The sequence below is a fragment of the Phocoena phocoena genome, chromosome 3 (assembly GCF_963924675.1).
Source record: "Phocoena phocoena chromosome 3, mPhoPho1.1, whole genome shotgun sequence".
NCBI lineage: Eukaryota > Metazoa > Chordata > Mammalia > Artiodactyla > Phocoenidae > Phocoena > Phocoena phocoena.
In genome coordinates, this window is record NC_089221.1 from 163,698,443 (window position 1) to 163,713,792 (window position 15,350).

The 15,350-nt window shown below is 58.2% G+C and overlaps 2 protein-coding genes across 2 annotated transcripts; both read left to right on the plus strand.

Annotated features, from left to right (window-relative positions):
• Positions 1 to 864: 864 nt before the first annotated feature.
• On the plus strand, positions 865 to 7,300 carry GET3 (guided entry of tail-anchored proteins factor 3, ATPase). The gene is made up of 7 exons (XM_065874789.1): positions 865 to 1,051; positions 1,862 to 2,009; positions 5,012 to 5,160; positions 5,253 to 5,403; positions 6,151 to 6,258; positions 6,350 to 6,547; positions 6,959 to 7,300. The coding sequence occupies exons 1-7, from the start codon at positions 891 to 893 to the stop codon at positions 7,088 to 7,090; spliced, it is 1,047 nt and encodes a 348-aa protein (XP_065730861.1). The 5' UTR covers positions 865 to 890; the 3' UTR covers positions 7,091 to 7,300.
• Positions 7,301 to 11,227: 3,927 nt separating this feature from the next.
• BEST2 (bestrophin 2) lies at positions 11,228 to 15,124 on the plus strand. Its single transcript, XM_065873816.1, has 9 exons — positions 11,228 to 11,379; positions 11,529 to 11,623; positions 12,468 to 12,701; positions 12,804 to 12,958; positions 13,301 to 13,378; positions 13,559 to 13,711; positions 13,799 to 13,879; positions 14,075 to 14,229; positions 14,701 to 15,124. Exons 1-9 carry the CDS (start codon positions 11,228 to 11,230, stop codon positions 15,122 to 15,124), a joined length of 1,527 nt encoding a protein of 508 aa, XP_065729888.1.
• The last annotated feature ends 226 nt before the right edge of the window (positions 15,125 to 15,350 follow it).

Here is a 15,350-nt window from a genome sequence, read left to right on the forward strand (position 1 = left end):
GTATTATTTTATGTGCTAGAGTACTCATGAAACCGCGGATATTTCTAGGCTGGAGTCTCCAAGAGTGTCCGCTAAGGGCCTGGGACCCAGCCTGTATTCCTGCCCAGGGCAGAGTTTCAGAGAATTGGCTGAACTGGAGTTTCCCCTCGGACAGAGAGCAAACTGGAAGGAGGTTTTCGGGAACAGGGTCCCTTCTACGACAAGGAGCGCAGTTGCAAGTGTTGTCCCTGCCCTGTCCTGTCCTGCATGGGGGCTCAGGGCTCACTGGACAAGGATCTGCGGACCTCGCCCACAGCAGCCCCGGGACCGTCTCCAGCCAATTAATCGGTTCGTTTATGATTGGTTTGCGTCAGGAGCCCGGTGGTTCCCAGCCAATTGAATAACAGAAGAGACGGGACTGAGGCGGTGTTGGAACCCAGGTTGGAGAATAGGGGGGGAATGATCGACATGAAATTGAGCCTATGGGGTCAGGTCAGGGTGGACCTCGGATCTAACTTCTTGAAAAAGGTATGCAGCGGGTGTTTGGCCGGTTGCTAAGGAGAGGTTGGCGGCTACCGGGACCTGAGAGTGATTGGTAAAAGTAAGAAAAGATGTAGCCAATGAAAGGAGCGCTGCAAGACTTAGGGGCCAATCAGTAAAGGGGAGTAACCTGGGATGTACCAATATGTTAATTAGGAAGGGGGAGTCTTTGAAGAAAATATAGACAAGAGGCTGACAAACTGAACCTTGGAAGGGGAAGACGTTGGAAATATAGCTTCTATTAGCTCCTAAAAGTTAGGCCATGAGAAAATTGGTTCAATCTTCTAGCCTTGATGGGGTTGTGATTGGAAATTTCCCCTGTAGGTGCTTTGCATGGTGCGCTCCGCTTGATCACGTGAGCCGTTTCCAAGATGGCGGCAGGGGTGGCCGGGTGGGGGGTTGAGGCAGAGGAGTTCGAAGATGCCCCTGATGTGGAGCCGCTGGAGCCCACGCTTAGCAACATTATCGAGCAGCGCAGCCTTAAGTGGATCTTCGTCGGGGGCAAGGGTGGTGTTGGAAAGACCACCTGCAGGTAAGGAGGCTGCGGTGGTGGCCGGGAAAACGGGTGGGATGTACCACAGGGCGAAGGGGAGGCCAAGGACCGGGTCTTCCACCACCAGCCGGGCAGGAGGGCTGGGCTGGGGCCTTCTGGGTTGTACTCTTCGGAAGTTATCGAGAGCAAATGGAAGCTACCTCCTGAATGCAGGCCTGTTCAAGGGCTGAACCACATTGGATCCAGCGCACGGGAGCCTGGAGAGCGTTTAAATGTCCCAAATCAGCTAGACTGTACCAGAGTGAGCCCAGAGTAGGGGGAGGGGCACCGGGGCGAACTATCCTAGTCTGGTGAACCTTGCCATTCTATGCCCACGTGGGGGTGGGGGTGGAAGGCGGGAGAGAGGGCACATGATCAGACTACCCATTCAGCTGGGAAGAGGGGGAGAGGTCCCCGGAGCAAATTACCCTGGACAAGTGGACTGAACTATCGAATTTAGCAGGAGGTGCAAAGGACCCCTTAGCTTAGAGTTGAGGGAGGGGACACAGGGTCAGGTTGGCTGGATAGCTGGACCATGTTACTTTGTGCCAGCAAGGAAGCAGGCATCAGGCAGGACGGACACATTCATCTGAACCTTACCACTATATAGCCAGCTGGAGGGCTTAGTAGGTGAGGTCTGATAGGGTCCCTCTGCAGGGATTGAGGCTTGATCCCAGTCATCCGTACTCTTCTCTCAAGGCCCTTGCTGATCCAGGTCCCCTGCTCCTGGGACCCTTCTTCTCCCCATGCAGACCTAAGGAGCAGAGCCTAACCCTTCACTTCCCACCTTTTGGCCTTTCCCTTGCCCAGCTGCAGCTTAGCAGTCCAGCTATCCAAGGGGCGGGAGAGTGTTCTGATCATCTCCACTGACCCAGCCCACAATATCTCCGATGCATTTGACCAGAAGTTCTCCAAGGTGCCTACCAAGGTCAAAGGCTATGACAACCTCTTCGCCATGGTGAGTGCAGCAGGGCTCAGCCCCGCCCCCACCCCCACCCCCACCCCCACCCCCACCCCCACCCCCACCCCCGCCCCAACTCTGGCAAAGTCACCTTCAGGCCTTTCCTGTGAACACCCACCATCAGTTACCATGTCCTGCCCATTCTCCTCTGTCTCTCCACTTTCACTCCTTCTTCAGCATACCCACAGGGGAACGAGTGAGGAACGTTTGTGGAGCAGAAAGGAAGCCAGAGTGACTGGCGCTTAGTGAGCAAGGGAAGGGAGGGAGACATCAATCAGGACCACATGGTATAGGACCTTGCAGCCCACTGAGATCAGTTTAGCTTTGTTTCCAAGTTAATGGGAAGCTGTTTTTTTTTTTTTTTTTTTTTTTTTTCTGTACGTGGGCCTCTCACTGTTGTGGCCTCTCCCGTTGCGGAGCACAGGCTCCGGATGCACAGGCCCAGTGGCCATGGCTCACGGGCCCAGCTGCTCCGTGGAATGTGGGATCTTCCTGGACCGGGGCACGAACCCGTGTTCCCTGCATCGGCAGGCGGACTCTCAACCACTGCGCCACCAGGGAAGCCCAAGCTGTTTGTTTTAAGCAGAGTAATGTCATGGCCAAATTTGTTTTCCAGAAAGTTCCCTGTAGCTCTCATGCAGAAATTGGATTGTAAGTCAAGGATGGAAACAAGGAGACTGGGACAGTGACCAGGCTAGGAATGATGGCAGCCCAAAATTGGGAGGAGGGGTGAGAAGTGGTCAAATTTGGGATGTATTTTGGAATTAAAGCAATTTAACTGCTTTTTTGTAATGGGTGAGAGAAAAAAATGAATTAAGCATAAGTACATGTCTTGGTTATCTCCCTGGGCAGCTGAGGTGGGGAAGACTGGGAGAGGAGCAGGTTTAGAAGACCAAACCTCAGAAATTTTATTTGGCCACAGTGAGACCAAGGTGCCCACTGGTCATCCAAGTGGAGACATCAGGACAGCAGCTTAGGTATGTGAACCTAGAGCTCAGAGGAGGTTGGCGTTGATTTGAGAGTCATTGTCCCAAGGGTGGTATTTAATGCTGTGTGAGTGGAGGAGCACGTGAAAGAATAGAGAGGCCCAGAAACAACCCCGGGGGCACATCAGCATTTAGGGCCCAGCAGAGGAGGAGGAAGAACCATTGAAAGAGGCCGAGAAGGAGCCACAGGTGAGGTGGGAGGAAAGCCAGAGAGTGTGGGCTCCTAAGCTCCAGGAGGACAAAGGGACTAGGGCAGAAAGGTTGTCGGCTCTAGCAGGCACATCAGTTTTAAGCAGATCACCCTGGGAATGAGGGCAGAAGCCTGCCTGGAATGGGTGAGCTGAGGTAGACACAATGATCACCATGATGGGAGCAGAGAAATGAGCATGGCCGTCCCTGGAGGGGGAAGGGAATGAGGGTTAAGGAAGGCTTTTCTGAGGAAGGAGATGCTAGAGCATGTTTGTTTGCTGCTGCACATGCTTCAAGGAATTCCTTGGTGGTCCAGCGGTTAGGACCTTGGGCTCTCACTGCCAAGGGCCCAGGTTCAACCCCCGGTCAGGGAACTTAAGGTCCCACAAGCTGCGCGGTGCAGCCGAGGGGGTGGAGGGAAGCTTCAACTGGGAGGGACAAGTGATACTGCAGGAAGGAGTAGGGATGCCGGCTGAGGACAGGCCTCAGGCAGGTGTGAGCTCACTCCAGCACACAGACCCAGGACTTGGGCTCTGCCAGGACCAGGGGCTTGGAAGGAATGTGGGGGGACTGGGGAGTTTCCTGGGAGGAAATGAGGGTGTTGGCAGCCAGTGGCTTCGCTTTCTCATTGAGACACAGGCGAGGCACAGGCCTCAGCAGAGGGTGAGGGACACACGGGCCAGAAGGGGTTTGAGGAAGAAGATATGGCATTAACATTCCCATGGGTGGATTTTCTGGCTGGTCGAGTGCCTGTTAGAGATTTGTGATCAGGAATGGGGAGCAAGGTTGAGTTCTTCGTCTGGGATGTTCCCCTGATGTTCACCTCGGTGTAGCCATGCCAGCGAGCTGTGAATAAACAGGATGGGGCTTTTGCCAACCACAGAGGGAGAAGGGAGTGTTTGCAGAGGCATCTTGTGGAGACTGGGCTGGATAAGAGTGCCGCCCAAGAGGGACACTGACGGTGAACACGCGGGCAGAGGTGCGGGGATGAAGTGGCCCAGGAAGGTCTAGAATAACAGGAAGTGAGAAGGCTGGGGTCAGAGAGTGGCCTGGTGACTAGGAACAACCCATCAAGGGTGTGACTGTGGGGGGGCGATGTGTGGACAAGCTCCCTGCAGGGAAATGACCTCTGAGGCCAGGGAGTGGAGGGCTTCGCCACAGGAAACATGAATTCAAGTAGAAGAGGTGACACAGGCGGGAGATAGAGAGGCAATGAGTGCAGGACGGGCCGGGGACCCCAGGCTTGGTCATCCCCTTCATGGAATCTGCATCCATGTTGAGGACCTGCTCTGTGCCAGACACTTGCAGGCACTGGGGACACAGCAGTGAACAAGACAGAAAAACCCCTGCCCTTGTGGGGCCAGCATTCTGGTTGGGGAGACAGGCGAAAAACATGCTAAGTAAACCATGTGAGGAGAGGCCAGATGTTAAGAAGAAAGGAAGACAGGGCAGAGGGGGCTAGGGCTGCACTGTTAGATTGGGCGGTCAGGGATGACTCATGTTAGAGGAATGATCTGGAAGAGGTCACAGGCCCGGGTGGGGGAACAGCCCATGAGAAGGCACTGCAAACGCACTCTGGCTTCCCTCTGGGACACTGAGCACAGTTGGCGATTTTCCATCTGCTTGTGAAAGACTTTAACAATCTGTGCCACCACCCGAGACCTTAAGCGCCTAAGGGAAGGGCCAGGGCACCTCAGAGGTCTCCCCAGCTGTGACCTGGTGAAGGGCTGTGCTCAGGGCACCCCACAGGCTCCCTCGGGCTCCGTGCCCAGGTGGGAAGGCTCCAGCAACAGCAGCCTGAGTCTTGACCCTCTCGGCCCCCAGGAGATTGACCCCAGCCTGGGTGTGGCGGAGCTGCCGGACGAGTTCTTTGAGGAGGACAACATGCTGAGCATGGGCAAGAAGATGATGCAGGAAGCCATGAGCGCCTTCCCAGGCATCGATGAGGCCATGAGCTACGCAGAGGTCATGAGGTCAGGCCCGGCGGGGACTCTGGGTGCCCGGTGCTGCCTGGGGCTAGGGTGGAAGAAGGGGCAGAGCGGGCCTGATCCTCATCTCCCCGCAGGCTGGTGAAGGGCATGAACTTCTCGGTGGTGGTGTTCGACACAGCGCCCACAGGCCACACGCTAAGACTGCTCAACTTCCCCACCATCGTCGAGCGGGGACTAGGCCGCCTCATGCAGATCAAGAACCAGATCAGCCCCTTCATCTCACAGGCAGGCAGAGCCCCAGGGCATCCAGGAGTCCCCTGAATCAGAGTGGGCCCCCGGACCCCAAGATGTGCAGAAACAAAGGCATTTCCCACATACGCTCTCAGTCAGCGCTTCCCAATGGATGGGACGGATCTTCACCGCGGGGGAACTGTCCCCCCTACTCCACAGCACTCAGTGTCCCTGCCTCCACCCACTGAGTGCCCCAGACAGAGCTTGAAAGCACATATCCCAGAGCCAGATGGCCCGGGTTCGAATGCTTTGCACTCTGGTGTGACACAGCTCTGTGACCTCAAGTCACTTCCCCTCTCGGGGCCTTATCTGTCAAATGGAGAGGATGCGAATCCCCCCATGGGTTATTATTAGCACGACATGACAACCCTGATGCCTTCACACTTTTGCACACCACTGACACCTCCTTGGTTGTGTGTGGTCCCCCGGCGGGGACCTGTGCCTCAGTCACATTTGTGGGGCACTTACTGTGTGCCAGACACTGTTCCAAGCACATGACATGTCATATAGCACAACAGCTCTACACATGAGGAAACTGAGGCTCTGGGAGGTCAAGCTAACCTGGCCACAGTCCCGCAGAAATGGCAGAGCTAGGGTTGGACCCCTGCGATCTGCTCAAGGGCCCACACCTTTAACCACTGGGAGGTGTCAGGAGTCGTCCCCCGGGTGTCTAGTGAGCCCAACCCAGGGAGTATAATGTGCCCCAGGTAAACCATGAGCCCTCTCACATCGTCCCCACAGATGTGCAACATGCTGGGCCTCGGGGACATGAACGCAGACCAGCTGGCCTCCAAGCTGGAGGAGACGCTGCCTGTCATCCGCTCCGTCAGTGAGCAGTTCAAGGATCCTGTGAGTTGCGGTCCAGGCGGGCGGCGAGAAGCTCAGGGGAAAGAGACAGGGCTGAAATCTGCCCCTCCCTGTCCTGTCTTGGATCCTGCAGGAGCAAACCACCTTCATCTGTGTGTGCATTGCTGAGTTCCTGTCCCTGTATGAAACGGAGCGGCTGATCCAGGAGCTGGCCAAGTGCAAGATCGACACGCACAACATCATTGTCAACCAACTCGTCTTCCCTGATCCCGAGAAGCCCTGCAAGATGTGTGAGGCCCGCCACAAGATCCAGGCCAAGTACCTGGACCAGGTGCGCACACCCACCCTCCCGCCCAGCCCTCATATCTCTGACCCTGGAAGCTGGGGTCCGTCCCAGCCCAGCCAAGGCACTGCTGACCTTTTATTGTATTCTCTGACCTTTTGCTCCAGCCCACCTTCTGTTCCTCACCCCAACCCCCTGCCCTTCACCCACTGCTTCAGACCTGATTCTGGCCTTCATAGACTGGCTGGCCTGGCCTAGATACCTCTCACCCTGGGGAGTGGGAGGTCCAGCCCAGTGGTCTCTGACCTCACTGGCACCACTCCCACCTATGTCCCTGTGAAGCCCTTGCTCATATTCTCTCCCTGACTCTGGGAGACCCCTAGCCTGACCCTTTACGTTAATCACATTCTGTCCCTGCCCTGTGGCCCTGCTGCCTTCTGCCCTCTACCCCTGCCGCAGATGGAGGACCTATATGAAGACTTCCACATTGTGAAGCTGCCACTGCTGCCCCATGAGGTTCGGGGGGCGGACAAGGTCAACACCTTCTCTGCTCTTCTCCTGGAGCCCTACAAGCCCCCCAGTGCCCAGTAGCACCACCACCAGCCCCAGCTGCTGCCATTTCACACTCAGCCGCCACCCACCGGGGCAGAGTTTGCACAAAGTTCCCCCATAATACCGGGGAACCACTTGGGGGAAGGGAGGCAGGGAGGGGGTCTTTTCCCCCTGGTGGGGCTGGGGGAGCTGTAGCTGCCCCCACACCTCTCCCCGCCTCTCCTCCCTCAATAAAATGATCTTAAACTACTGTGGATGTTGACATGGGGGGTTGGGGCCTAGTACCTCCATGTACAGTTGCAAAGGTTGTACACTGCACAAAGATGTCACATCCAGAGAGGCATAGATGTATGTTTAGGTCTCTCACAACAGAGACCTAATAGAGATGTGTGTTTATTGTGGTAATTTTGGAAGGAGGGTTCTTCTGTAAAGGGGTGCCTTTTTCTAGCTTTGTATGGGTAAGGGTGTCCTCTGGGGCTGTAAAGCCTGGAGTAGAAGAAAGGGGCATCTGCCCTCTTCCTTCAAGGCTCAGAGCGTGGGAACGGGGAGGCCCCTTGGCCAGCCCCAGGCTGGTGGGGAGCGGATTAGGTCGGCAGCGGGCCCAGCACTGCCTGCTGTTTGGTTTGGGAATTAGTGGGCACCCTGGGCAGAGGCTGGGCCTGCCAGACTGCGGATTAACAGTTTCCACCCCCACCTCCCAATTCCTGTTACAGGGAATGGCATCAGCCCCTCCCAGCACAGGGCTGCAACAGGGAGGCCGATTAAGGGGCAGGATGACAAAGGACTCAGGCTGGATGGGCCCTGAAGTCCTGTCCTGCCCCCAGAGCAGCCTCACTGAGTGGCCTGCCACCTATTTCCTGCAGTTTGAACTTCAGTCCCCATATTCCTAAAATGGAGACAGAAGCGTGGCCATTCATAGGGCCATGGCACAAATTCACCTGACCCTGGAAGGGTTAGCAAACCAGCCTGAAAGGCATAAAGCAGCACCCCTTCTCTCCTTCACTCCTCCTTCTGCCACTGCCTGGACAGTCACGGTCATCCCCAAGACCCAGGACTGGCATGACCTTGGGCATTTGCAAGTTCCAAGCTGGAGCTGGATGGGGATGGCGGGAGAAAGGGGGTGACTAAGGATATACATGAGTCAGGAAGTGGTGTTCAGACAGTGCACACCCAGGGTCTAGGCGTGCCAGGGTGTGTGTGTGAGGGGAATGCAACCACGAGCCTAGACGTGTCCCCCCAGTTCAGTCAGGTGTACACAAGCCCACGTGGGCACGCCCACATTGAGGAGGTGCTTGTAAACGAACATGGCAGTGCAGCCCATGGCAGGACCCCAGGCTCTGAACCAAACTGCCTGGGTTCAGACCCTAGCTGTGCCATGCACAGACTGCGTCCTCTGAGCCTGTTTCCCTACCTTGATAGCGGGAATAAGGAGCACAAACTTCACATTTCCTGCTTTTGAGGACACAATGAAATGAAATAGGTAACGCCTTTACAGTGGCCCCAGGCGTGTGCCTGCCAAGGTCTGTTTGCTACTATTCATTGTAACAATTAGTAAGCATGTGAACTAGCCTGGGCAACCCGCCTCTGCCCCAGCCCGGGTTCAGCAGTCAGAAGTATGCGGGGACAGTGAGCCGGAGTAGGGGAGATGCGCACGGGGGTCGATGGGGGCTGTGGAGGGGAGGGCTGGCTGCAGTATGTGAGGATACATCCAAGGGAATAGGGGCCTCTGGTCAGGTATGGAGCCCATCAACCTGAAGCCTGTCCCCTCCCCAGTTCCCGTAGCTAGCAGCATCACCCCTCATTCTCTTTTATGTGCTGTCCAGCAGCTGGACGGCAGAGGCATGGGTCCGAGTACAGCCAGTCCGAGCTGGTTCCTAACTACCCCGGGCTGGGCAGACACCTGCCAGGTTAGGAACACTGCGTCCTGGCTGTCCAGACCTTTGGGGGCAGGGTCGAGTGGAGCCATGTGCACTCCTGGTGCTGGGGTCGACTTGAGAGGCTCAGGGGCGCCCCAGGGCGCCCCTCTTGGAGCTGAAACCCTGAGCACCTGCCCCTCCCACACTGGGCTATGCATTCAATGGTGAAGATGGAGGGTTGTTTCTGCCAGGCTAGAGTGCCCCCTTTGTAGGTGTGTCTGTAAAAGGAGAACATCTGTCCTGTATCCATGCCAAATGTGGAGACAAGGTTTTGTGTCCCTAAGCTTGTGTGTTCATGACAACGCCCAAAGTGTTTGAGACCCAGGGTGTGTGTGTGCCTGCCCGTCGCCGCCCGCAGTGAGGGGGTGTTGGGGAGCGTGTGTCTTACACGTATTGATGTACAAATGAATGCAGGTGAGTTTCATGAGGGGTTGTGGCCTGACTCCATCTGGATGTGACCCTCTGGGTCTGTGGGACTGTTGGGAGGGGTCGATGTTGTATGAGTGTGTCTTTGCTACATTGGCATATCGAAGGGACTCCCTAGGACCCGGCTCTGACCCCGGGACTGTGTGCTGCTGTGCTCCTGCATCTGGTGTGTGGCCATGGTGTGTTTTTGTGCAGGGGAGATCAGGAATAAATGTCGGCTACCTCCCTCTGTGTGATGGCTCACGTGTGAAGGCATTCTGGGGTCGGGCTGGGGTCTGCACTTCGCTGGTTGTGTGAACTTGCGTGTGTCTTTATTACGTAGTATGATCATGAAGGAATTCAGGGTGCCTGGGTCCCTGCCCCTGTGTTCCTGGGTGGCTGTTTGGAGCACCGTGTGGGTGCCTGAGAGCCGAGAGCCTGGTGGGTTAGGGTCCATCTGCTTTATATCTGCGTATGGGGGTGGGGGGGGGCTAAGTGTTGTCTCTTTGGTGACTCTGGAAGTCTTTGTGACAGTGCGTACTGCTTTCTGGGTCACCGTGGTCGTGGGAGGCTGTGTTGAGGAAAGCTGAATTTGTGTCTGGGTCTATGGTGTGTGTTTCTAGGTGCATCTTTGTGTGTGATTACAGGTGAGTGTGGAGCGACCCAGACTCACTGAGCAGTGTGTGTATATGTCTGGGTCTGGTAAAGACAGGGTTCCTGCCCCCTCCCCCAGGTCTAGGTCCAAGATTTCTTGGATCTGCCAGTGACTGACTGGGAGACTGGACAGGAAGGAGCTACGGAGGACAAGGTGAATTCCCCACCCCCTGCCCCAGGTAACAAACTGATGAGACTTCAAAGTTCTGAGGCTGCAACTGAGGGGGGAGGGCCAGGGAGGGGCCACCCACGCCCACTCCCCAGCCCCCTCCCTCACAGAATCTGGCTTCAGCCCCACCCAACCCTGAAGCCTGTCCTTTCCCTGTCCCTGAGTGTCCCTGAACCAGCCACCAGGTGAGAAGGACCCAGGCCTGGGGGAATAGGGAACCTTGAGGACGAGTTGGTCTGCGGGCAAGAATCTGAGTCCTCAGGGTACGGTTGGCGGGCTCAGAAGGCTAGAGGGGAATGGACAGAGGAAAGGTCTAGGTGGATCCAGAATCGGGAGGGGGCAGAGCCAGTTCGATTAAGTGGGAGGGGGATAGGCTGGGGCAGCTGTGCAGGAGACGGAGCCAGCCTGAGGCTGAGGGGCTGTGGGGGAGGACCTGGGGCCTGGAAGCTTGGGGATCCGGCTTTGGAGGGCTTCAAAAGGAAGTGCAGGGGAGAGAATGGGCCGAGACTGGGTTAGCGGAGTAGGGGGAGGGAAAGCAGAAGTGGGACTTGAGGGAAGGAAGTCAGTTGGAGCCCTGGGAACATAGAAACTGAGGCGCTAGGGACTCGGGGAGCGGGGGGGAGGCTGTAGATGGCGTCCAGGTAAGGGGTATGGGATCAGAGAGGGCAGCTCGGGTTAACTCGGTGGACCAAGGGCCTTGGCGGTGGGGGATGAACGGAGAGGGCCTGGGGAGGTCGGCGCAGGACGCTGGGACCTGGAGTCCAAGGAAGGGAGTGGCCTGCCAGAGGGCCTTGGGGAGGAGGAATGGGGGCTAGGGCAGGACTGAACAGGTGGGAGGGGACGGGAAGCTGAGCCAGAGCCGGTACCGAGGAGGTGGCCGGGCGTGGAAAGTGACGCGGAGCTGAGTCGTCCCCGCACCTTTCCACCCTCTCCAGCAGCCTTCCAGCCCGGCCCGGCCCCCCATTCCTCGGCCCCCAATCCCGGGTCCGGTCCAGCCCCCTCTCCTTGGGCTTGACCGGCCCGGGCGCCGCGATGACTGTCACGTACACAGCTTGCGTGGCGAACGCGCGCTTCGGCGGCTTCTCGAAGCTGCTGCTGCTGTGGCGCGGGAGCATCTACAAACTTCTGTGGCGCGAGCTGCTGTGTTTCCTTGGGCTCTACATGGCGCTGAGTGCCGCCTATCGGTGAGGCGGCCCCGGGAGAGGGGGGAGGGCCGGCCGGAGTGGGGGCGTCTGGGGAGGGGCTCCGGGCCGGCCCCGGAGGAGGCGCTGGAAGGGAGACCTGCAACTGGGGACCGGGGCTCGCCCGTGATTCCGCGCCCCCTCCCTCGCAGCTTCGTGCTGACCGAAGAGCAGAAGCGCTACTTTGAGAAGCTCGTTCTTTACTGCGACCAGTACGCCAGTCTCATCCCGGTCTCTTTTGTGCTCGGTGCGTTCGCGCTCCTGAGTTCCCCATTCCCTTCATCCTGAGAAACCCATTGCCATTCATGCCTTTTGGAGACTCCCATTCCTGCCTTTCCGAGACGCCCCCCCCCCATCAAAGCCACCCCCCACAAATCCCCATTTCTGCGTCCTTTAGGCCAAGTATGGCCCCAATTCCTGAGACCTTGTATGTCATCTGATCAGAGGGTCCCCTGAGGTTCCCCCAATGAGAATTCCGTGTCATGCACAGGCTCATCCCTGGTCAACTCAGGGACTCCCATCTGCGTCTGCATGGGATTACTAGTGCCTCCCCTCACATGTACTGAGCCCCAGGGACCCCCATCCAAGAGCCCCACATGACTGCATCCTTTCAAGTCCAGCCTGAGGGGCATCTCTGACAAGTCCCAGCTCCCTGTCCTCAGTGACTTCACTTGACCTCAGCCTTCCTCCCACCATTCTGGGCCCACAAGGATGGGGTGACCAGCCTGCCCCAGGTTCCCTGACTTAGACACCATGCCCAACCCCTTCACACATCCCTGGCTCCGGGGCTCCCTGTGGCTTTGGTGACAACCTGCCTGTGGGCCCTCTGTCTCCACCTCTATACGGAGATCCTAATCGCCCATCCCAGGTGACATCCAAGTAGCCAGGGTGATCCAGCCTGCACCAACCTCTCTGTACCTCAGGGCTGAATCTCCAGGTTCCCAGCTCAGGTGGCCCCACATGGTCTGGGTATCCAGCCTACCGCATGTTCCTGGTGAAGACCCTATGTCACTCCTCTTCCCATGACCTGGGACCCCAAACCCCTGGCCCTAGTGTCCCAACTGAGTCTCCCATTCTCGGCTCTCCCGCAGGCTTCTACGTAACGCTGGTGGTGCACCGCTGGTGGAACCAGTACCTATGTATGCCCCTGCCCGACGCGCTCATGTGCGTGGTGGTCGGCACAGTGCACGGGCGCGACGAGCGCGGCCGCCTCTACCGACGCACGCTCATGCGCTATGCAGGACTCTCTGCTGTGCTTATCCTGCGCTCTGTCAGCACCGCTGTCTTCAAGCGCTTCCCCACCATAGACCATGTGGTGGAAGCAGGTGAGGCTCCGGCCAAAAGGAACGCGGCGGGGGGGTGGGGGGTGGGCGGGGGGGCGCAAAGACTGAGGGTGGGGCAAATAACCCCCGACCTCGCCCCTCCAGGGTTTATGACCCGCGAGGAGCGCAAGAAGTTCGAGAACCTGAACTCATCCTACAACAAGTACTGGGTGCCTTGCGTCTGGTTCTCCAACCTGGCGGCGCAGGCTCAGCGCGAGGGCCGCATCCGCAACAACGGCGCCCTTAAGCTGCTGCTGGAGGTGGGCTCTCCAGGTGGTCACTCATATCAAATGCCAGGGAAATTGTACCCCACGCACCCTGAGGTTGTGTGTCTGCCGTGCGCCTCCCACAAGGCGGATGCCAACCACCCTTATCTAGCAGCCCCCAGGTGTACGCTTAATCTCTATGGGGCGGCTCCTAGGTGCATAGTGCTCCTAGGCGTACACTCACCACTAGATACTCCCCCTGAAGTCCCTAGAAGAACACGCCCGCCTCCCACCACGTGACCACTCGCCTCCATCCCAGGTACACCCCCCCCCCCACTTAATCCCCATGTGTGAGCTCACTATTCAGGCCCCCTCATAACGTGTATCTGCCTCCAGGAGCTGACTGTGTTTCGGGCCAAGTGTGGGATGCTCTTTCACTACGACTGGATTAGCATACCCCTTGTCTACACCCAGGTAACCCCGCCGTGCCTCTTTATATCCCGCGTCAGAGGCCCTGGAGCGTTGGTCTCAAGGAGAAACTGAGGGCCAGCTAAGACCCCATCACAGTGACTCGCGATCCTGGCTCTGGTCTCTCCATGACACCCCAAGGCCCAGAGAACCCTGAATTGGCACTCCGTCCTGCCCCTCCCCCAGGTGGTGACCATCGCTGTGTACAGCTACTTCCTGGCCTGCCTCATCGGTCGCCAGTTCCTGGACCCGGCGCAGGGCTACAAAGACCACGACCTGGACCTGTGCGTACCCATCTTCACCCTGATGCAGTTCTTCTTCTACGCGGGCTGGCTCAAGGTGGGTGGGGCCCCAAGGCCAGGACTCCAGGGGTGGAGCGGGCAGGGGTTTTCAGTTCTCCACCTACCTCTCCTCTTACCCACTCAGGTAGCTGAGCAGCTCATCAACCCCTTCGGAGAGGACGACGATGACTTTGAGACCAACTTTCTGATCGACCGCAACTTCCAAGTGAGACTCTCTCGGTTAAGACCACCCCTGGGCTCCCAAAGCGGCCCTGGCCCCACCCCTGCTAAGACTCGCTCAGACATCGCCCCTGATCCATCCTTCTCTTTGGTCACCACACTCCTACCCATCCAGAGGGGTCCACCCTTCGGTGCCGGCGCTGTTCCATGCCCACTCTTCCCCGCGTATCCTCGCCCGCAGGTGTCAATGCTGGCCGTGGACGAGATGTACGACGACCTGGCCATGCTGGAGAAGGACCTATACTGGGACGCAGCTGAGGCTCGCGCTCCCTACACCGCTGCCACCGCCTTCCTGTTGCAGCAGCCCTCCTTCCAGGGCTCCACCTTCGACATCACGTGAGCCAGGGGGGATGGGCGGGGCCTCTTGGGGGCGGGTCTCATGACTGCGGGCTGTATCTGATTGAAGGGGCTGTGGGTGACCAGGTCGGGGCTAAAGGCTACACCCTGGAGATTCGGGGCTAAGAGCTAAAGTCATGAGGACTAGGACGGGTCAGGGGTCAGGGATCCGGGTCAAGGTCTGGGACCCGGCCACTAATTGGGGGCAGAGCTAAGGGCTACAGTCTATGAGGACTGGATGGGCCAGAAGCGATACCAAAGGACAGGCGGCAGGGCCCCAACTTAGCCTTTTGAGGCCTAAGTTTGAGCATAGCCAGAGCCAGAGGATAAGGCCAGGCTCTCGGGTGAGGAGCCAAGGTCTTTTGGGATAAGTGGGACAATGGGGTGGAAAAGCAGCGTTCCTCGGTCCCAACTCTGTTGATGAAGAAGGGAGAGGCCGCAGCGCTGACCCATTCATTGTCTCTTCCGCAGGCTGGCCAAGGAGGACATGCAGTTCCAGCGGCAGGACGGCGTGGATGCACCGCTGAGCGATGCACACGGCGACTTCCTGCAGCGCCTCCTGCCGGTGGGCGCCGGCATGGCCGCTGGAGGCCTGCTGGGCCGGCGCCTGTCTTTACTGCGCCGCAAGAACAGCTGCGTGTCGGAGGAATCCACAGCCGGCAGCTGCGCATGCGCGGGCGCCCCTGATGGCGCGGCCCCAGAGTGCAGTTGCAGTGACGCGCTGCTACCCTTAGGCCTGCCAGAGCCGGAGTCTGAGCCCCACGCCGGCCGCGAGCCGCCAGCCCCCGGGCCACCCGCCGAGCCCTTCACCGTTGTGCCAATGCCCGGGCCCCGGGGGCCGGCTCCACCCTGGCTGCCCAGCCCCATTGGCGAGGAGGAGGAGAGTCTAACCTGAGACCCTTGGACCCTGGATCCCCAAGGATAGAGAAAATGCCCCAACACCGCTCGCAAGCAGTGGTTTGGGCTTTATAAGCTGCCTGTGGACTCCGCCTGCCCGCTTCTTACCTGCCTGCGTCCCGCCTTTACGTTTGGCACAGAGGCTTGGAGCGCCTCCCGTGGGCCAGGCACTGCACTGAGGGCAGGGTATTCTTCCAGCATCTTTGAACTGTCGGTCCTTACCA